The sequence below is a fragment of the Pocillopora damicornis genome, chromosome 6 (assembly GCF_964200805.1).
Source record: "Pocillopora damicornis chromosome 6, jaPocDami1.2, whole genome shotgun sequence".
Classification (NCBI taxonomy): Eukaryota; Metazoa; Cnidaria; class Anthozoa; order Scleractinia; family Pocilloporidae; genus Pocillopora; species Pocillopora damicornis.
The window spans coordinates 25,221,690-25,241,995 of NC_142675.1; the positions used below are offsets into that span (position 1 = coordinate 25,221,690).

Here is a 20,306-nt window from a genome sequence, read left to right on the forward strand (position 1 = left end):
AAGGTAACGAAAAGGTTAAGACATTGAAGGATCAGTTCAAAATTTCCATCGAGCATCCCCGTTCGTCACTCACAGAAACTTCTCCCGACTGCCCCCTACCCCTGCAATAAAAACCACTATTGCCAGAGCTAGGAGAGGCACTCAGTGGGGTATTGAAAGATACCGTCTAGAATAGGAATATCAAGAAGGAATCCAGTCGTCTCCACTAGGTCTCGGTTACTAAGTTATAATTAGTCCAACGAGGAAGAGAAAGACAAGTTCCTTTACCGAAATCTTGGCCAGTAATCGATACGCCGTTTGGGATAAAGAAAAAAAAGGCTGAAAAACTATCGAACTGGGAAACAATAGGAAAATCGTTGAGAGAGAAATTCATGAAGGATTCGATTTTGACAGCAAAAATTTCATATTATCTCCTGATAGATTACTCACTAGGATGTATATAAGAGTTGATTATAAATTTTACACATAAGAAGAAAACTTAAAATTGCTTAAATTTACAAGCCCTTAAAATTTTATACAGACTCAAATGAGAAGTTTTTTTTTCTACAGCCACACAGAGAATGGCCTTTGGCACAAGTACAAGAAACATATTTTACATTATTTAAATATTGATTATGGCACTGTCAGTATAAATACATTATCCAGTACCATGCTGATGCCCTAAAGGATTTGTGTTAATTCGAATTTCCTGTTAATGATTATGATCACTTCATTATGGTGCCTCATCATTTAGTACAAAAGTGTATTAACATTCTTGAAATGCACAATTGTAGTGCAGTACATTTAAAAATTTCTTGTTTAGAACAATTTGTATACATTGCAAATAAAACAGCACCTAAAATCTGAGCACAAATTTTAATGGTATTAGCAAAGAAAGCCAGCTACACCAAAAAAGAAGATTGATGGTAAACACCTGAGAACCTCTTGAAATAAATAGAACATTAAAGTCATGAGGAAGCATTATTTTTTTTGCTTTGATCACTGGCCTTAGTTGCAAACACCTTTAAATACTGTACTTTGATCCAACCACAAGTAAATTAGGAATGAATTGTACATAATGAGCCTTGGAAAGTAAAACTTAAGATTTAAACAAAACTGTAACCCTGTGTACTCCCAAAATACACACAAAAAAATCGGAATGGGGAACTTGATTTCAACACTATTTACAATACAATTTAGGCTCTTTTTTACATGAAATTCTTTCAAAACCAAGGCCCTTTTCATGGACAGAATCTTGCATTAATTTTAATAATTGTCATCAGTTCTAATTCAGGAGCCTGCTTGGGAGACTGATGCCACAGCCCCATCCACAACTGCTGGGCCTGTGCTTGTGGATGTCCCTGAGCTACTTGTACCAGCCCCTCCAGAATTCCTCTGCACATGAGTGGGTATTAGGGTTGAATTTAGAGAGGGTTTTACTGATAGCTCTGCAAAAGAAAAAAAAAACACAATCAAACTTGCAAAAATTTGGCAACCAAGGAAAAATTAGGCATTAGGATCTGCCAAAGCCATCAAAAATTGCGTTGAAATCACCAGGTCCACACACAAAGCAAGCAGAACTATTGACTTGACAATGGCCAATACTTCTTAAAACTGAATGTGGCCCATTTCTGCATGCCTGTTCACTCACTTATGGTTAATACTTTATAATAAGAAGAAGAGTCTTACCTTGAGGTGTAAAGTTAAAAAGAGGGGGTAGATCTCGTCCATTTGGAAGTTTAGTGTTGGCATCGCGGAGTTCATCAAAGAAAACATGTGCACATGATTCCACAGGTATGAGTCTTGTTGATGGAGTATACTCAAGTAATCTACTACACAAGTTTATTGCTTCTGGTGGAGTTTTGGGTCTGAAAACCTTAAATTAAAAGAACAGTTAACATTAAGTTAATTTCTAACCCTAAATTTTAAAATAACAATTGAATAAAAATAATATTTTCTAGATATATTTGCCTTATCTACTGCAAAACTGGCTCAGAGGTAAAACAATTTTACTCACAATCACATTCAATACATTGTTCATTCTGGCTGTAAAACTTAGGTCTTTTGTTTGTCTGTAGAATCTGTTTTCCTAAATTCATCCATTCATCAAGGTCCAGGCAAAACAAGAATGAAAAATGCCAAAGTTTCTTGACACTACTCTATTGAATTGAATCCGCTTTTATGACCAATAAGCATTGAATTCACACCATTTGGCTTGGGTTTTGTGATGTTTGATGGGAGATACAAAAACGCTTCTACCCTTAAACCATTTCAACATCAACAGACTATGTGCAGATGAAGCTTCATTGCATATCTAGGACAGCTCATTCAGTAAGACAGAAACATACTTATATAACCTTACCTTGGTCCATGGATGTGGCTTGATCTGTGGAAATTTGAACTCAGTGTAGTGTGGATTCATTTCCTTGATTTGTTCCCTTGTTGGAGTACCCAAAACCTTAATTATCTCAACAAGCTGATCAACGCCACTAGCCCCTGGAAAGATGGGCTGTCCAAGGAGAAGCTCTGCCAGCACACAGCCAGCAGACCACACATCTGAAGGCAAAAATATATATATATCTTTAGAGATAGAGAGATATATATATATCTTTCAATAAGGATCCTTTTAGCTGATAAATTTTGGTTAAAGACAGCTCATTACATTGGTTATTTATACTGTGAACAAATTTTGAAATACCTTCAATTGCACTTTATGTACCAACCTTTCAACACATTTTGTCACAGGGTTCATTGGCTGGTTAGTGTGCACCAATGAGAAATCTTTCAATCAGCAAAAGTAAGATTACTAAGAGGAAACTAAAATATGCAACAAGCAAGAGACAAGGAGCTATAAGCACTCCAATTGCTGGCTCCAAAAATTTCTAATTGGCCAGAACCAAATATAAACATTTATTCTGCCCTGACAGTTGTCCTTATATTGGATTCTGCCAAAAAAACCATCATTTTATTGCATTGATTTGCTATACTAAATGCAAGAAGATACACCATCTATCCATCCCTTCATCAAAATACAGGTACTCATGTCCCAATACCTGCTCAAGACGAAATTTCCAAAACTACCATTCAATGTCAGCCATTTCTTTGTAAAAGGGAATACTGTAAAGTAGGATAACTGATGGACCTGCTGATGAGCTGACTTACCAATATCAGGTGTGTAGTCTGTAGCTCCAAATATGAGTTCTGGTGCACGATAATATCTTGAACATATGTAAGAAACATTGGGCTCTCCTTTCACTAAAACCTTGGCACTAAGAAAAAGACCAAGATTAATTGGTTATGACTTCAGTTGAGTGGGCCACATTGAAGTTTTGCCAGTAATTCTGCAACAAGCTCATTAACAATTTTTTGAAAGCCTTTCATACAAGTACAAGTCACTTCCCACCAAACACAGGAAATAGGAGATTTCATGCATCAGAGACACCCCTTTATTAGCTCTTACCTGCCAAAGTCACACAACTTCAACACAGCAGTTTCAGGGTCAAGAAGTAAATTCTGTGGTTTGATATCACGGTGGCATATACCAACAGAGTGGATATAGGCCAGAGATCGAAACATCTGATACATGTAGAGCTACAAGAAAATATATAGTGTTAGAACAATTTTGAATTGTGCATATTGTCTCTTGGTCACCAGGCAAAAATTTGACCTTCACTGTAAATAAAAGCTTTTCTTGTTTTTGGAGTTTTAGTGACATCAGCTGTGACACTTAGCTGCTGCTGATTTTTTCTAGCTATCTACAGTTACAGACACAAATGATCATTAAAATAACGCAAACATCACAAAAACAACCATAATAACAAGGAAAACTAAGAGAACAGGAAGGAATTGAAGGAGAGGGATTTCTAGATGCTTAAATAACACAGGTCATTTCTAAGTTCACTGTTTTTGTTGCTGAGTTTAGGTTACCTTTATGTACAATATGGGGATTGTTTGCTTTGCTTTACTGTAATGTCTTGCGACTCTGTAAACTGTCTCCGGAACAAAATCAAGAACCAAATTTAAATAGATTTCTTCCTTCTGTTGAGGAAAAGAAAAGAAAAAATTAAACACCACTACATCTGATATGACTGTACTCTTTTCAAAGCAGATCAAAACACTTGCCTTTTACTAAGGACAATGGAGCATATTCATTGATGTTTAACCTTACTCAACACAACTTAGTAAACTCAAGCCATAAAAATTAATTGTTTATGGACCAAAATTTGTTGCCAAATCTCTGCATCCAAATGTTCGAGTAATAAGGTGTTTCCAGGTGTAAAACTTTAAAATGTACCAGCTGCTATGAAGAACAATGGTTAACCACAGCAAATTGTTTTTCTAAAGATAACATATCATCAGAAAAGCTTCTCACAAAATCAAAAGATCTTCCTTTTTAATGACAATCGTTTCTTTGCTCCAGAGTTACCCAAAGTAGACAAGTGATGATGTGAACCTTTAAGTCCAACAAATGCAAATTATAACATTATGAGGAAGCAGTATTGTGGTGAATTTTGAACAACCACAAAATATATCAGTTAATTTATACCAATTACCAGAAGAAATGTTCCACAAAACCTCATTGGTTTGATAAAATGCAAACAAAATTATCTATGAGAATATTAATTATGACTTAAAATCAAAAGTTGGTAAATTCCTTACATGGCCTACTGTGCATGAATTAGGAGCAAAATACTTTTAAGATACTGTTGCTCTTCTTTGGATGGGATTAGTTTTGGTACAATGTCACATCTTGAAAGAATTAAAACTTTGTGAATTGACCATCCTAAGCTCCAGAATGTTTGGCCAAAAAAGCTTTTGATAGCTGAGGTATAACCAGTTGAAAAAGGGAAAGTTGCATGCTGTGGCATGCTCACTTTCATTTCTTGCACAACAGTCCAGATTCTCTGGAGGTTCAAACTATATCAAGGCTACAACTTGACCAAACTCAGCATGTGAATTAAAAAAAAGGGAGTGTCTTTAAGTTCAGGGTACGACTTCATCTGTTCAGCGTGAAAAACAAAAGTATCATGTGACAAAAAATTACAAGAAAATGAAATTATTTTGTTTTCCTTGTAAAAACATCTTTTGAGTTGGTCCACAACAATTTTTTTAATAGCACCTGGGAAGACTAAATATTGTTTAGTGATGTAAGGACTGTCAAGGTTTGTGATTTCCCCATTACCAATGTAAGTTAAGTGTTTGTAAATGACTGGGTGAGTATTTTTCTACAAAGTTAAAAAAGAATAAGAATATGCTGTGTCCAAGAGCTGAAAAAGTATAGATGATGTTTTTCTTTTCTAGATCACTAATCTTTTTTAAGAGCTGAGGCAAAACAGAGTAAGCATGTCATCACATGAAATATAGTTATTTGCATCTGAATGACAAACTGTTTATATTTCAGTTTCATATAAAAACAAGTCTATTCTTGACCATGTATCTGTTACAATGTTTGCATATACAGGAAGTAAAGAACATTTTTTCTCTTTTTTCACAATGTCTTTTTTTCCCTTGTGGATTGAACTGGGTTTAATTTCAAGGTTGATTAGGTCCACAAAATGATTCTGATGACCTTAACAAAGTTCAATTCAAATTGAAAATAAAACAGTATTTTTCAAATCAGAGAAAATTAATTTTGTTTGAAATACATTGTACCTTTCCCCTAAGATTCTCAAATAATTTTTGGCTGCCAAAATGAAATTATAACAAAATTATTTTCAAAGGATAAGGTAAAACACTGGAAAAATTATCGAATTTTCATTTAAATAAAAAATGCCACTTCAAATCTAAGACACAACTTCCTTGATATCCTTTTAGAGTAAATTGAAGTGTGATGTGAAAATTTGAAATCAACTAGAACGAAAACTACAAAGCACCGAGTGTAAGAACTCTTTCAGAGCCCTATAAATTAATATACAATCTGTTTTCCTCCTTCTTGTTGGGAAAAAAATATAGCTGAAAAGCCATCAGTGAATGTAATATAAACAGGCTGCCTGTAGCCGATATACAGCTGTGGCGACAAGTTTTTTTTCCTGCAATTGCCATCAAGATCCACATTCTCTAAACAATATTCTTGTTAGAGAAACGTTACTCGAATCTGAAAAGAAGCCACTGTGATACAAATGCTAATAGTTATTCGATAGAGTAAATGAAAAAATCTTCAACACGGACTTAGGACCCACAGTCAAACATGCTGTAAACTTGCTTCTTCGTGTCTTTGCGGTAAAATTCGTTTGGCTAAACTTGTTTTCACTTCGAGGGAGTGTACATTTCGAAAAGGATAAACCAAATGACGCTTGTTCAATCTTGCCTTTGTTTCTCGTCTTCGTGTCGCCGACACAATAATACTGACCAATGGATTAAATATAAACCATAGTGAATAGAATGCTAGTTTTAGTGAATTACGGCAATCAGTGCACATACACCCACGTACGCGGCTAAATTCAAGTCTTACATACTTAAGGCAAACAGCACGATATAACCGGCCACGACTCGGCTCGATTCACTCAAATATTGAAAGCAAGGATGTTGTGCGTACATAAAAAACGTTATGCCTTGTTTAATACCACGAACAAGTTACCAACCTTTTCACCACTGGAATAAAAGAACCAGCGCAATCGGACGATATTACAGTGGTCTAATTTTCTCATGATTTGTAACTCTCGATTCTGAAAGGGAAAAAAATCTGTTACCACCACCGAGGCGAGTAAAATTTCGGCATCTTAGCAAGGAAATAAGCGACACGTATTTTCTGCTATATATTCTACTATAGGAGTAACATACAAGAACCATAACCACCTTAAATCGTTTGTCTTGCAATACTTTCTTTATTGCTACAAGTTCAGAGGAATCACACATCCTTGCTTGGTACACAACTCCGAAAGATCCATTCCCAATAACTTTCGTGTCAGTGTAACTGATCTCTTGAGTCCGATCAGGCAGTGAACCTGTAGTTGCTACAACTGTTGTCACTTTACTTCCATCTTTATCTCCTAAAAGAAGAACAGAACAAGATACTATTGCAATACAACTTAATACATTTTCCAGGCTGGAATGCTAGCGGTTTTCGGTCCCAAACACCTTGAATATTAGGTTATGTAAAGTCTATATACTTACGACTAATTTTTACTCCTCCAAAATTTGGTGTATGTGATTTATTTGTTTCGGCAAAAGACGTTGTTCTAGGTCTGTGGCCACTCATAGTTATGAAATCTCCGACGTAGATGAACCCGAAGGATCACCGGACCATTACATATCCGTCGTCAGCTTATATTCAACATGGAGAGTTGCTTTCAAGCCACCTTACGCCGAAAAGTGATTCGCGGGAATGGTGCTGAAACTGCACGCTTCTCTTGTCATTTATGGCCAAATAACCTATAGTTAGTATCAGGAGTTCCTTAAGAGGATGCCAGAATAACGATCAAATGGTTCTTGGTACGACCACAGCCGTTTTAGCGAAAAGAGCTAAAGGCAAGTGACACTCAAAATTCACAATGGCGCTTGCTACTGCAGGCATGTGCCGTTTAGGGGGCCCCCAACGAAGTTTGTTCAATTAGTTAGCCAATGGCAACGATGACGACATAATCCGAAGTTATCGCGATTTTTTCCGACTTCCGAGCGGAATGACTGCATCTGCAAAGAAATTACTAAATGATGCGACAATATATTGGTATGTTTGTATCCTTATGGAAGTACTTATTAAAATATATATTGTGTATTCTGTGACCATTTTAGATCATTTTTGGGAGTTCAAAGAGAGTCAAAGCTGATAACGCTCGAACAAGCGGAGGTGAACGAAAAACCGCCAAAACACTAGTCAGCGGATTTCTTCTAAATCGCGGGAAATCAAAATGGCGGATGAGTACGTTTCCGTAAATTTTGAGTTCAATGTAGTGTATTGACCAAAATTGTTTACTAGTGCTTTGTTTTTTTTCACCAGAAGAGGAGATGAAGATCCTGAAAATACGATGTATATCCTCATTGGTATGTTGTACAATCAATTTTTACCGATAGGTTCGAAGGGATCGTTTGTCAAATTTTTAGATTATTTTTCTGAGCTCCATATATCTTAGCTCATATTACCAGTTGTCTGTGGTGTCATATTTTTCCATATATTTTAAGCGTCAGATTGCCATCTCGGGTACATGGAAAAAGACCAGGTCCGAGGAAATGACTCGCTGGTTACATTCGAGGAAATACTTCAGATAGCAAAGGAGAAGAATGTAAGCAAAGGCTGTGCTACAATATATCGCTGACAAGCAAGATTTTAAAGTCTAACAATAATTACTACCATTTGATTTTTAAGCTGAATTGTCACTGTTTGGTGTTACTTTTATCATCAAGAGAAGATTTAATACTGGTCAAGGCACTCACTGTCATTTAATTCCTAATTTGTACTTTTCTTTGTGCCATGAAGGTAGATTTTATTCTCCTTGGAGGAGATCTATTTCATGAGAATAAACCTTCCCGGAAGACTCTGCATGGTGCAATGGCGCTCTTTAGGAAGTATTGCATGGGGGATAAAGCTTGTCAGATGGAATTTCTCAGTGATCAATCCGTGAACTTTTCTCAGTCCAGGTTAGATACAGAAACTGTTTAAAATTACATATTTGATGGCATTTGGAGAAGCTCTCTCTGTGGTATGGGAAATGTTACATAAAACTTTTCCTGATAGGTGTAATGATGAGTTTAGGTGGGAAAAGCTAAGTGACAACCCAGAATGTGCATATTATGTTTAGATCATTTTAGTAACATTCTCATTCAGTTTAGTTCATGTGCACAAGGGTATGTCCACCACTTATATATATATATATATATATATATATATATATATATATATATATATATATATAGCCCAGTAATTTATGCCTGCACAGGGGTAAACTCTAGATTGATAAATTAATTTAGTCTAGAGTACCTAGTGACTTGGGATGAAATTTGCAGTAGTACTCTTTTGATGATCAAATTGCTTCAAAAAATATGAATATGTTAAGTTCTGACTCAAACCAACTACAACAATGTAAGTTCCATCTTCTATGTGAGTCATATAGAAAAACTTATATTATTTTCTTGTGGTTGTGATCCAAGACATTTTACCCTTATTCCAAGAAATGTGCCCAAAATCTATTTTCAGATTTCCTTGGGTAAATTATGAGGATCCAAATTACAACATATCCATTCCAGTGTTTTCCATTCATGGAAACCATGATGATCCTGCTGGGGTAAGGAAGCTTTATACTGACAGGAGACACAGCTAAAGTCTATCAATTGTGCTAAGGATTAAGTACTCTGTAGCAAAAGGTCAACAATTGGAAGTAACTTATAATTAATTAATGAACCCTGTTTAAATAGAGGAGAGGTTTTATCATAGGTTAGCTGGAGAATATCCGAATTATGAGCAGAGAGTTGTCCCATCTCGAGAGCTTGATAAACACCCTGGGACTGGTATCTCTAGTATTCAGGAGGAGTGGCATCATCCTTGGCTACTTCATACAACAGATTATGCAATAAAAATGCATAATAATATTTTGCACCTCCTGAAAAGTCCTACACCTCCACTACACCCCAACATCAGAAAGCATATTATTTGCACTCTATACATTTCCAACAATGCGCACCACAGTAATTTTTCTGACAAAAAAGAGCTTAATCTTAAGTTAGCAACCATTTCTTCTATGCTCATGATCATCCTGTTGGATTCAGCATGGATACTGTCAGGAGAAATTAGATGCTAGTAACACCAAGATGTTCTTGGGTTAAACAGACTCAGCATGAAAAGGAAGGCTACTGCTTTTCCTCTTTGTGCAAGTCACTTTGTGCTAGTTAATTGGCAATTATTTATTTATGTATTTATTGAAATGTATTTTTTCATTACTTCCTTGGGTAGGATGGGAACCTTTGTGCTTTGGATTTGCTCAGTGTCTGTGGATTTGTTAATTACTTTGGTAGAGCTCCATCAATTGATGACATCACTGTGTCACCTATCTTGATGCAGAAGGGTAGTGTTAAGATTGCACTTTATGGCTTGGGATCCATCAGAGATGAGCGTCTACATCGCACTTTTCTTAATCACAAGGTCAAGATGCTGAGACCTAAGCAGGATTCTGAATCATGGTTCAATCTATTTGTTTTACATCAGAATAGGTATAATGGTACTGAGTGTAAACTTACCTGTGAGGGGCTGGTCCCTAATCCATTGTGCAACTGATTGTGACATGCACTATAATTAAACTAAACAAACTCATGAAAAATATTTTAAATCTCTTCATTGTCTCCAGGGCAAAGCATGGCTCAACCAATTACATTCCAGAGAAGTTCCTTGCTGATTTTCTTGATCTTATAATGTGGGGCCATGAACATGAGTGTATTATAGCACCAAAGAATGCAGAGGACCCAAACCTTTCATTCTACATTACTCAGCCTGGGTCAAGTGTTGCAACCTCTCTCAGTGAAGGAGAATCAAGACCTAAGTGGGTGTGGTTGCTTGCCTTTTTATTGATGATTCACATCATTTTTTCTGTCATTATGTCATTGTTCACGTTCTCTGTGAGGATCTTCTTCACCCTTGTCTTACTTCTCCTCCACCTCTTCTCCTTTCATTGTCATTATTGTCATGCTGGTTGTTGTTGTCATCATCATTCTTGTGGTCATCATCTTCATTGTCAGTATGATCAATGTCATTTTCATTATTTTTGTCATCATTGACATTATCAGTGTCATCATCATTATGATCATTACATTTTATGAATTATGATTTCTAGATAGTCATATATATTCATTGCCCCAGTTATTTCTTTGTCATTCTTTTTATTTTGTAGGCATGTTGGAATCCTCAAAATAACAAAGGACAAAATGTTCAAAATAGACAAGATTATACTGAAGACTGTGCGCCCTTTTTACATTGAAGATGTGATTTTGAAGGAAACAGAAATTGATCCCACCCAAGAAGACATGGTCATGGCTTACCTAGTTGATAAAGTGGGTTCCATTAAAATTATTTTAAAAAATCAATGTTATGGATGTGAGGACTTGCATTCTTTTATTTTCTTCTATGACACTCAAATCAAATGAATTTTTCATTTTTATGATGGTCAAGGTGGAACAGTTGATTGAAAAGGCAAGAAGGGAACACACAGGTAGTTCTCGTCAACCTGACAAACCTCTTATTAGGTTACGGGTAGGTTTTGCCTTTATGTGGGTGAAGTTTTCAACTGATAAAACACATTTTGTAATCCTTTTTTTAAAATTTTCTTGTTTAAGCTTGTTGGAAAATTTTTTCTGGTTGTTGATAGGTTGATTACAGTGATGGGTTTACAGCTTTTAACATTCGAAGATTTGGACAACAATTTGTTGAAAGAGTGGCAAACCCAAAGGACATTCTACTGTTCTTCAGGAAAAAAGAACCATTTAAAACTTCAACAGGTACATAGTACAGAGACATGGTCTTTTGTGACATCACTGCAGAGTGTAACCTGTGTACAGCTAATGTTCATCATGTTATTAAAAGATGAGTGGGTTTAAATGTTTTAAGGAGTGAAAAAATGTTAAAGTGTTGGCTAGGGTCAGTGAATTTTCATTGTTCTCTTTGTTAGAATTTATTTTTTTCTTGAACAGAGTAAAGGAATTATTGCTCTTGTTTTTGTCATAGACAAGATAGAGAGAGAGAAAGTTAGAGTTCCGCACCTGCGTCCAGAACCACTAGACTCAATAAGGATGGAAGACTTGATCAAGGATTATTTAACATCAAAGGATAATGTATGTACTTCTCTTTTAAGAGTTGGACAGATTATATTTTAATCATAAAATTTAAAATTTCCTCAATTTTGATTGGTTTGAAAAACTCTTTTTTTCCACTAAGGCATTGGCCAAGGTGTTATCAAAGTGTTTCTTATCGGACAGTTCAATAATCACATTTTAAGTTGTAGTTTAAATCAATCACAACAATTTCAGAGAAACATCAAACAAATTATGCCTCCTTTGTCAGTCTTTTAATGCAAATTTTCCCTTTATTTCATAACGTGGCTATTCTTCTTTTCTCAGAAATTATAATTTTTATGATTGATTGGTAAGACTTTGTGTCATCCAATCCAGTCTGTTATCACACTGGTGATAAACAACTTGGACTCCTGCTGCATGGTCGTCTGATTTTGTTATCACTCCTATAATTAGAGACTGAATTTGACTCTACTCAGTCCTCTTACCATTACTAGTTATAATCCATGATTTAAAAATGCTAGACATGAATAAAATTTCTTAGGTTATAAACTTAAATTTCAGGCATTAGAGTTACGTATTCTAACTGAGGGAAGAATGGCACAGGCACTTCGTGAATTTGTTGAAAAAGATGAAAAAGATGCAATATCTACTTTAGTTAAGTGGCAACTGGATCAAGCACAGAGCCACTTGAAGAAAAAACAGAATATCCCTGAAGAAAGCATTGAGGTTGAAGTTTTCAAACACACAGAGGAAATACAACAAAAAGAGGATGAAGATAAAGAGCATGATGCAGAAAATATCAGAAAGGTACTTGTCCATTTTTCATCTATGAGCTTTTAACACTTTACACCTGAACATCAGTATGCATATTCTCCATACTGTTCTCTATACATTTCCCAATGTGCTGGCAAGGAGAATTTGTTTAACAATCAAGAGGTTCTTCAGTTGATGATCATTTCCTTTATTCTCATGATCTTAATGTTTGATTCAGGGGTGATTATTAGATGCTAGTCACTCTCAGGGACTGAAGGGTCAATGCTCTTCCTAGATGTATGGTTTTCCAACTTCTATCATAATCAGTGACAAGTGTTATTTCTAAAAATAATAATTAGGTGCTTGAAGAATCTCGTGTGAGTGAAATAAACACTGAAAATGATGTTGACTTGAGTGGAAGTGATGATGAGGACAGAAAATCCACCCCAAGCACCAGTGGAGGTACAAAATTTCCAACAACTTGTTTTTAATAATGGCTTCATATTCATAATAAACAATATGCAAATGTGTCTATTCAAACAAAAAAGGAACATTTGTTTGAGAAAGGTCTTCCAACAGGATATACTTCTAAAACAGTCAGGAAGCTTAGAGCAAAGTACAATGATCTTCTTTTAAAAGTCACAGGCAGCTTCCTTCTTCTTTATCAAGCAGGGAAAAAAGGCCACAGTGATGATGTTAACACTTCCACAAGAGGCACGACTGGAGGGCGTGGCAGGGGAAGAGGAAGAGGAAGGGGTAGAGGTGGGCGTGGAAGAGGAAGGGGTGCAGCACAAGCAGCTGTCAGCACTTCTCAAACAATAATGGATTGTAAGTATGCTGGGTGGCAAGGGTCCAGTATGTTGCTGGGAAGCTTTCATTGAAAGAATAATTAAATTTGAAGTTACATTATAGTGAATTTGTGCCTGTTTTTACAAGGAAACGTTCATTTTCTAGCATTTACTTCAGCATCCAAGAGAAAGAAACAACAAAGCAATGTCAAGGTATGTTAAGCTTTTTCTTGTTTGCAATCATTTGCAAATTTCTCTCACATATAATCTGATCTTCTTCATTTATTTGAAGTCGACCTATGACATTTTAAATAATAAGTAGCTTTTTTCTTTTACAAATTTTGCAAGTGGGCTTGGTCTCTTATCTAATAGGGAGTAAGTTCCAAAGATAATGATGACGACGACGATGATGAATTCAACACTCCATTATCATCTTCTTTGAAGAAGACAAAAACTGCACAGTAAGTGCACTTTACTGTCAAATATTTTGTATCATCAAGAGTCATTTTCCTTGTTGACAGAATAAAGAAATCATGTCACTGTAGTTTGTGAAATTTTATTTTTCTGGTAAATTATTAAATGTTAGATTGCCAGATTAAAAAAATATACCAAAGAGGTTACAATAAGAAGATGCGAAATCAAGATGGCTTTTAATGGAGATGGTTTAGAATTAATATTGCTGGTGATGAACTTGAAATATGAAGGATAAATTTTTAAGACATGCAACCTGTAAAGAATCAGTAGCTTCTTTTGCTATTAACTGACCTTATGGAAACAATCAAAGGGTAGAAATTGTAATCTCTCCCTGCCACTCACTCTTTAGCTTATGAGTATACTGTTACATCTGTCAAAGCACATCTACCACACATTTATGCTGATTTACTTTTGATTAGATCAACATCACAAAGATCCAGTGGAGCTAAAAACAGAACAGCCGTGATCAGTGCTGTTGAAAATGAAGTATGGCCCAAACTTATGTTTGTCTGCTGGGTACTATAAAATGGCTGTGTCAATAAGACAACAAGAAATAACTGTTGGCTCTAATGTTATTTTTGTCAAGCCAATTTGTGACCTTAGAAAATTATAACATTCCTCATCTCTTTAGCTTGTGCAAAGACTCTCACTGCTATAGCAGCTACAATTAAGCTTATTCAGTGTGCTAAACTACAAATCAACAGATCTCAACTTTTTAGTATAAAAGCATGTACTTTAATATTGCTTACAAAAATATTTGATTGATGAGTTAAAAGTTTTTCACTGTAAAAATTCAGAAACCAAAAAGCCCAGTAAAGTTGATTTTTTTAGAAGACAATGCAGTATATGCTTCAGTCCTTAACACTTCTACAAGGTTAGATGAACTAATTATGATCATTGTTAAATTTCTAGGAGGAAAGTGAGGATTCAGATGATCCTTTTTCTATGGAGCCAAGCAGTAAAAGAAGCAGAAGATAGCAAAAGATGAGGCTCATGGAAATTTTTTTTACAAAATCCTATGGTTTAGTAAGTTGTTTTAGGGCAAGAGCATTTGAATGATGTCAAACAAGCTGCCAAGAGATTGGTGTTTAATTGCATACACAGATGTGGTTGTGTTTTTAGCCACAGGGAAATGTTTGATGTTCATGTAGCTGTTGTTGGAGAAGGGAATCTAGAGTTATTCTAAACATTTGTATAATGAAACTCCACAAATTTCCACTGCAAACACAATCCACATTACTGTTAGGAACTTCCACCTTCATAATTTCTCTCCCAAGGGTGATGAAGAAGTAATTTCTCCCTACAGTATCAATACACTATTAAGCAGAAAGCTGGGGAGAATAAAGAGGAATTTTAACTGATTTGCATTAACACCAAATTCTCAAAACTGTAATAAAAATATTGTCTAGGAGAAAGTGATTGAAAGGAGAATTTCCTCTAAGATCTTAGCATTGAAATGGTTATTCATATTGGCACTTGAGGCCTTTGTCTTTTGCAGCTCATTTACAAATTGATGAAGAAAATAAGCATTATATAGAAGCTAAAAAAAGTGTTGTTTATAACTTGTTAATTAAGAAAGCAATTCATCTTTATTTCCCTAGCAGAATGGTGATTTTATAATTCTGAAAAGCATTTTGCTGTGTGAGGTCACTTCTCTCATTTGACCACAATAACCTTTGTTTTTTTTTTAAAAGTTACTCATGATCAGGCTCCTTTGAGCTGTTCTCATATGAGCTGTGTTTGTGATGTTTCTTGTGCCTCCCAGGATGCTGTGGTTTATGAAGTGGAAGGATTTTCTTTTTGTGGACCTGAATTCTTTCTTTGTGATCATGTTTCATCTTCTCTCTTGTCAGTTGTTCCTCAGCTTCTTGTCCATTGACAATGTACTTGTGCTTCTCTGTGTTTCCATTACCAATCTCAGAGCGTGGCTGATTTGATTCTTTCTCTGAGCAGAATAAGATGTATAGTCAATTAAATATTAATACTTTTATTATGTGATAATAAAATACTGCTACTCCATTAAAACTCTGCCTTAGGCTAAGAGCAAACAATCACAAGTCAAACTGGAATCTTATTAAACCTTTGGCTCCTAGGAGTAACTAACACCTAATTTTGCCCTACAGAATCATCCCCAAATCTCACATAAAAGTCATGAGAATAAAGGAAATGATCATTAACTAGGGAAGCTCACAATTATTTAACAAACTCTCCTTGTCAGCACCTTAGGAATTGAATGGTGAACAGTATGGAGAATGAGCATACTGGTGTTAAGGGTTAAGCTCCTAAACTCTTCTGCAAACCATTTTGACAGTTTTTGGAAAGAAATGCCTTTCAGAATCTTAATTTCCTTTGGAAAGATAAGAAGGTGATGTGTCTCAAAAGAAAAAAGAAGATTTAGAGTGTTGAAAACCTCCCAACTAACAACCACCTTTTTAAGTACCAAGACCAGCTTCAACATTATTACATAGATAACATCTTGTCACAAATTACACAGATTGTACAAATTGACTTTTAGCATCAGGCAGTCATTTGCTTACCATCACACTTTAATGCAGTACACACCCAGTGGCCACAGGCACAAACACTAAAATGCAAAGAAAGAACATAAGTTGGATATATTCTGGTAATGTCTACAGGTGTAGCTTTACAATCATTGTCCCCCTTCCCACTTTTTTTTCCATCTGAGAGAGAAAAAAGAAAATAATAACAAATGCCTTGTTAAAGGAGAATGAATGTAACTGACTGAACACTTCTTACCAACTATTGCAGTCTATGGGAATTTCTGTGCCGTCACTGTAAATCTCACTATCCAACTCACAACCTGCACCACAATAGCACAATTCATCATTTAGCTTTTTTTTCCAGACTATGAGTGGGTGACCAAAGTCAATGAAGGAGAAATAAGAGAAGGCTGAAAAACAGGTTCCTGTATCCACCCACTTGTTCACATTTTTCTGCACTTCCACTGACCACAACTTACATTCAGATTTAGTGGAACTTATTTTACCTCAAACCAATATACAATTATGGTATTTCTTGGTTATGAGGCAAGCTCTCCAAGTTTAAGTTAGCAAAACTTTATGAAAAAAAGTTTACCTTTCTTTGGTGGCTTGAATTCTGTTAAAGAAAATTAATAGAAAAAGTTGAGATGTTTATTTTTAGTGAACCATTTTCAATGTATTAATTTCTCTCTTGATTACTTCGCAAATCTACCGCTGTAGGAAATAGTCTGGTTATCAGTATCACTTCAATCCCAGCATTCTTAGCATTTCAGTGGAACATGCTTAATGCTGTACAAGTCAAAAGCTGATGATCATTGCTAAATTTTGTGTGGTGGACACATGGTGTAAACATAACAGAATTACACAGCATTCCCTCTGAAACATAATTATATATTAATATTTTCCAACTCACCAGGATCAAGGCATCTCATAAACTCTGTAATGTTAAGTTCCCAGTCAGAATCATCATCACTGATGGAAATCAGAGCATCAGCACAAAGACTTTGCAAAACAGGGTTGACATACTCATCAGAACTAGCTGTCTGAAGTGAAACACAATCACAGGTGCATTAATCTCAGATGAGTTACCTTGCAAAAGTATCAGAAGGGACTGACTCAACTCTGGTGATGACTTCTGTTTACTAACAGCAGTCCTTAACAGGACAACCATCACCCAGACATTCCCACTACATGATAAACTGTTGTTATATAAGTGACCACAAAGAGAAGTGTCATACCTCAGCTTGTGATTGATTTGCCAGGACGAAGTCTCTGAACTCTGCTACATCAAGTTTTCCATCTTTGTTTTCATCAACTTTGTCAAAGTATGATTGCAGAAGATGTCTGTAGCCATCTAATCCTTCTGACAACTTGTCTTGGTTCTGCAGCCATCCAATCAAATGACTGCGTACATCATTGCGATCATTCTCATAGCACACAACTAAATAGTGAAAGGGTATACTTTAGCAACTCTTTGCTCAAATAAAAATCAAACTGGTTTGGAGAGAAGAAAAAGTGGCAACCTCTGATGACTGTGAATACTAAGAAAGTTTTGGAATGTATGCAATTGACATGTCAGAATCAAATCAAAATCAAGCTCACAGTTTACTGAGTTTCACAGTTAACCAGGAGAAAATTTTAACCATGAAAAGGATGTAGAACTACACAGGCCTTAAATGTTAGGGCACAAACTGAACAACCTACCAGGTTTTGAATAATTAACCTCTACAGAAGATGGAGCTTGGGTGGGCTGTCCTCTACATGCCCCCATATACTTGATAGAAAGTTTCTTTTCCTCCAAGCAGGCAGTTTTGTGCAGTTCACAGTGGTTTGGATAGGTCATACCGTTTGACCCACATACTGGTTTCTCATGGTTAGGGCATGACTTCTTACACATACAGGCAGCATTATTATCGATAACAATGCACTCCTCACCAGCATGGCATAGTACATTGATACACAGATCTAAAACACAACAGTTTGAACATACTGCTCTTTAATTATGTTCAAGATTTCAGTTGTTGCTTGAGAGCTCACTGCCAGTCTAATAAAAGATGCACCCTTAATTTGAGGAATTGTGCTCAGAAAACAGTAAGCAAGAAATGGATGAAATTTGTTTTAATATATGGATGTTCAGGGTAATCCATTTATAAAGCTTGATTGTTGCACCAAGGCCAGTTGGTTTCTAGTCACCCCTGCCTCCACCCTCTGTGAGCATTTAGTGGGGAGGGGCCCAGAAAAAATTGCAGGAGACAGGTTTTCATGGGGGTAATGTTTGCATTCCAACGAACAGGGGGGGGGAGGGGGGGTGTGGGAGATGCAGTTGTCCAACCCTGCTCAATGGAACTTTTCAAGTTGGTCCTGTGCTCAACTGCTAAAGAATATGTTGTCCCCTCGATCCCTTCCTACAACCTACTGTTTTCTAGGTAAGACAGTAATATATGCAACATGTGTACCTTCGTTGTCTCTATCAAACGCTTCTTTGCTTTCAGAAAGGTTCTAAGAGGACATAAGAAAAAGGGGGAAAATGAGTGCGACTATTGCTATTAAAGTTGGAAACAGATGATTTTCAGTAAATTAGGACGATTCACTACTATCACAACTCCTAAAGTGAACTAAACCTCTCACAACGTCGACCCTCCTTTAGTGACACAGATATACTTGCATAGGTTCAAATGCAAGCTGTAAACACAGATTAATGATTTTGGAATGTGATTAGCATCTGGGGGTCATGCAAAATGTTTTTCATTTGCCCGTTTCGAAATTTCTATATGTATCTGGCAGATAACAATACTGATCTACGACAACAGAGATACTATGTGACAACTGTAACATGAATTGTTTATTTTTAACGCATTTTCTGTTCATTTTGTCATCGTCTGAACTTCCCCTCTTCAGTGGTGAAAAAAATTATTGAACGTGAGAAGTAAATCGCTAAATCGGAAGGAAGAAACCGTTTTGATGCGAAAGGATCCCATCTTTCGTTCAGCCATACTCACCAATTCCTCTGAGAGTGCAACATAAACCAAATTCCACAACACAAAACTGCAAACATGAAACGATCGCATCTCTCTATCGATCCGCACGGTAACTGACGAGTTCACCAATGAGTACTACAGTAAAAGCTGTCTTCAGACGATGTGCTAGACAATTCTTAACTCGCCAGAATCCACCCAAGAACAAAGAAATGGTGGTTTTAGTGAATGAAAAGCACAGCAGTGGAACAGACCCCGAGCTAAGGCTTAGACTAGTGAGAAAATTTCAATTTCCTGACAAGGTCGACAAGGGGTACATTGTCTCGCATTCCTCGACATCAATTAGATGTAACCGAAGCCCTCAATTTCCGGTCAGTTGGTTAATTGATAAATTTGTAGTGAGTACTTGGAGCTCTTTGCGCACATGATAAATCCATGAGCTCTGACGTAAAATATTTTTGCAATCTTTTGCACGTTTGGAGAAAAAGAGAGATCGGGCAAAACTTGGGGTTTAAAGCTTATTTACCACTGTCGGGTAGACACTGGTGTTCTCTTGGTCTTGGCTGCAGCTCAGGGTGCCTACCCCACCCATCTATTCTTGTTCCCAGAGCCCTCGTTCCTTTGAAAACGAGTGGCCCTAAGGCCAATAAGGTTCTTAATCAATATATGACGGGACATTAACATCAGACTAACCTAATAATATTAATGGAAGTTCACATGAAAATTGAAGTTCACATCTTAGTCGAGTCGTAACCTCCCTCCTACTCTACTCGTTTAAGGAGAATGCGAAATTATCAACCAGAAGATAAAAAGGATAGATTCCCTAACAGGAAGACATCTTAGTCCGTGGTAAAGCTGCTCCATCAATCATACAGAGCTGAAACGTGAAAAGATGAACCAGATAGGTTCGCACTACGTTCACGATTGATCTCAAAACTCGGAAAAAAGTGTAATAAGGTTTACTTGTAAACTTAGCCACGACATGTAAAACGAGCCGAAGCAACGCAAATATAAATTTCAAAAAATGCGAGAACGAGAGGAGTAAAGCTTTGTTCTTTCTCCGCGATGTGTACTTTGTAAGGCATGTTTGTCTAAATGTAAGATCAATAATAGCAATTTCTGGA

The 20,306-nt window shown here is 36.2% G+C and overlaps 3 protein-coding genes across 5 annotated transcripts; 1 reads left to right on the forward strand and 2 right to left on the reverse strand.

The window, feature by feature from the left end:
- Nucleotides 1-384: 384 nt before the first annotated feature.
- LOC113676171 (glycogen synthase kinase-3 beta) lies at nucleotides 385-7,495 on the reverse strand. Its single transcript, XM_027192790.2, has 9 exons — nucleotides 7,093-7,495; nucleotides 6,775-6,968; nucleotides 6,561-6,644; nucleotides 3,907-4,017; nucleotides 3,440-3,570; nucleotides 3,142-3,248; nucleotides 2,342-2,535; nucleotides 1,669-1,855; nucleotides 385-1,427 (listed from the first exon to the last, which is right to left on the reverse strand). Exons 1-9 carry the CDS (start codon nucleotides 7,175-7,177, stop codon nucleotides 1,270-1,272), a joined length of 1,251 nt encoding a protein of 416 aa, XP_027048591.1. The 5' UTR covers nucleotides 7,178-7,495; the 3' UTR covers nucleotides 385-1,269.
- A 105-nt stretch (nucleotides 7,496-7,600) lies between these two features.
- On the forward strand, nucleotides 7,601-14,713 carry LOC113676169 (double-strand break repair protein MRE11). 3 transcript variants are annotated; one of them, XM_089209812.1, is made up of 18 exons: nucleotides 7,601-7,837; nucleotides 7,916-7,959; nucleotides 8,098-8,198; nucleotides 8,393-8,553; nucleotides 9,110-9,197; nucleotides 9,863-10,119; nucleotides 10,254-10,445; nucleotides 10,794-10,953; nucleotides 11,072-11,152; nucleotides 11,268-11,397; nucleotides 11,624-11,730; nucleotides 12,253-12,498; nucleotides 12,804-12,906; nucleotides 13,114-13,272; nucleotides 13,399-13,445; nucleotides 13,605-13,693; nucleotides 14,126-14,192; nucleotides 14,619-14,713. In XM_089209812.1, the coding sequence occupies exons 1-18, from the start codon at nucleotides 7,827-7,829 to the stop codon at nucleotides 14,682-14,684; spliced, it is 2,109 nt and encodes a 702-aa protein (XP_089065938.1). In that variant the 5' UTR covers nucleotides 7,601-7,826; the 3' UTR covers nucleotides 14,685-14,713. The 3 variants fall into 3 exon arrangements, with proteins under 3 accessions (XP_089065938.1, XP_089065939.1, XP_089065940.1); XM_089209813.1 differs by having other exon boundaries at nucleotides 7,605-7,837; nucleotides 13,117-13,272; XM_089209814.1 differs by lacking the exon at nucleotides 14,619-14,713 and having other exon boundaries at nucleotides 7,605-7,837; nucleotides 14,126-14,376.
- On the reverse strand, nucleotides 14,419-20,059 carry LOC113676168 (follistatin-related protein 1). Its single transcript, XM_027192787.2, has 9 exons — nucleotides 19,207-20,059; nucleotides 18,664-18,706; nucleotides 17,912-18,172; nucleotides 17,446-17,648; nucleotides 17,121-17,250; nucleotides 16,803-16,823; nucleotides 16,464-16,527; nucleotides 16,244-16,290; nucleotides 14,419-15,651 (listed from the first exon to the last, which is right to left on the reverse strand). Exons 1-9 carry the CDS (start codon nucleotides 19,273-19,275, stop codon nucleotides 15,401-15,403), a joined length of 1,089 nt encoding a protein of 362 aa, XP_027048588.2. The 5' UTR covers nucleotides 19,276-20,059; the 3' UTR covers nucleotides 14,419-15,400.
- Between the last annotated feature and the right edge of the window lie 247 nt (nucleotides 20,060-20,306).

Bases quoted from the DNA above. Each gene is read 5' to 3' on its own strand.
- LOC113676171 (XM_027192790.2), bottom strand. From the start codon at position 7,177: ATGAGTGGCCACAGACCTAGAACAACGTCTTTTGCCGAAACAAATAAA. The intron at 6,969-7,092 runs GTAAGTATATAG...TTCTTCTTTTAG, and splicing joins TGGAGGAGTAAAAATTAGTC to GAGATAAAGATGGAAGTAAA. The intron at 3,571-3,906 runs GTAACCTAAACT...ATTTTCTTGTAG, and splicing joins TCCCCATATTGTACATAAAG to CTCTACATGTATCAGATGTT.
- LOC113676169 (XM_089209812.1), top strand. The intron at 7,960-8,097 runs GTATGTTGTACA...ATATATTTTAAG, and splicing joins TACGATGTATATCCTCATTG to CGTCAGATTGCCATCTCGGG. The intron at 13,446-13,604 runs GTATGTTAAGCT...CTTATCTAATAG, and splicing joins AACAACAAAGCAATGTCAAG to GGAGTAAGTTCCAAAGATAA.
- LOC113676168 (XM_027192787.2), bottom strand. From the start codon at position 19,275: ATGCGATCGTTTCATGTTTGCAGTTTTGTGTTGTGGAATTTGGTTTAT. The intron at 17,649-17,911 runs GTAGGTTGTTCA...TTCACTATTTAG, and splicing joins GGTTAATTATTCAAAACCTG to TTGTGTGCTATGAGAATGAT. The intron at 16,291-16,463 runs GTAAGAAGTGTT...TTTGCATTTTAG, and splicing joins CCCATAGACTGCAATAGTTG to TGTTTGTGCCTGTGGCCACT.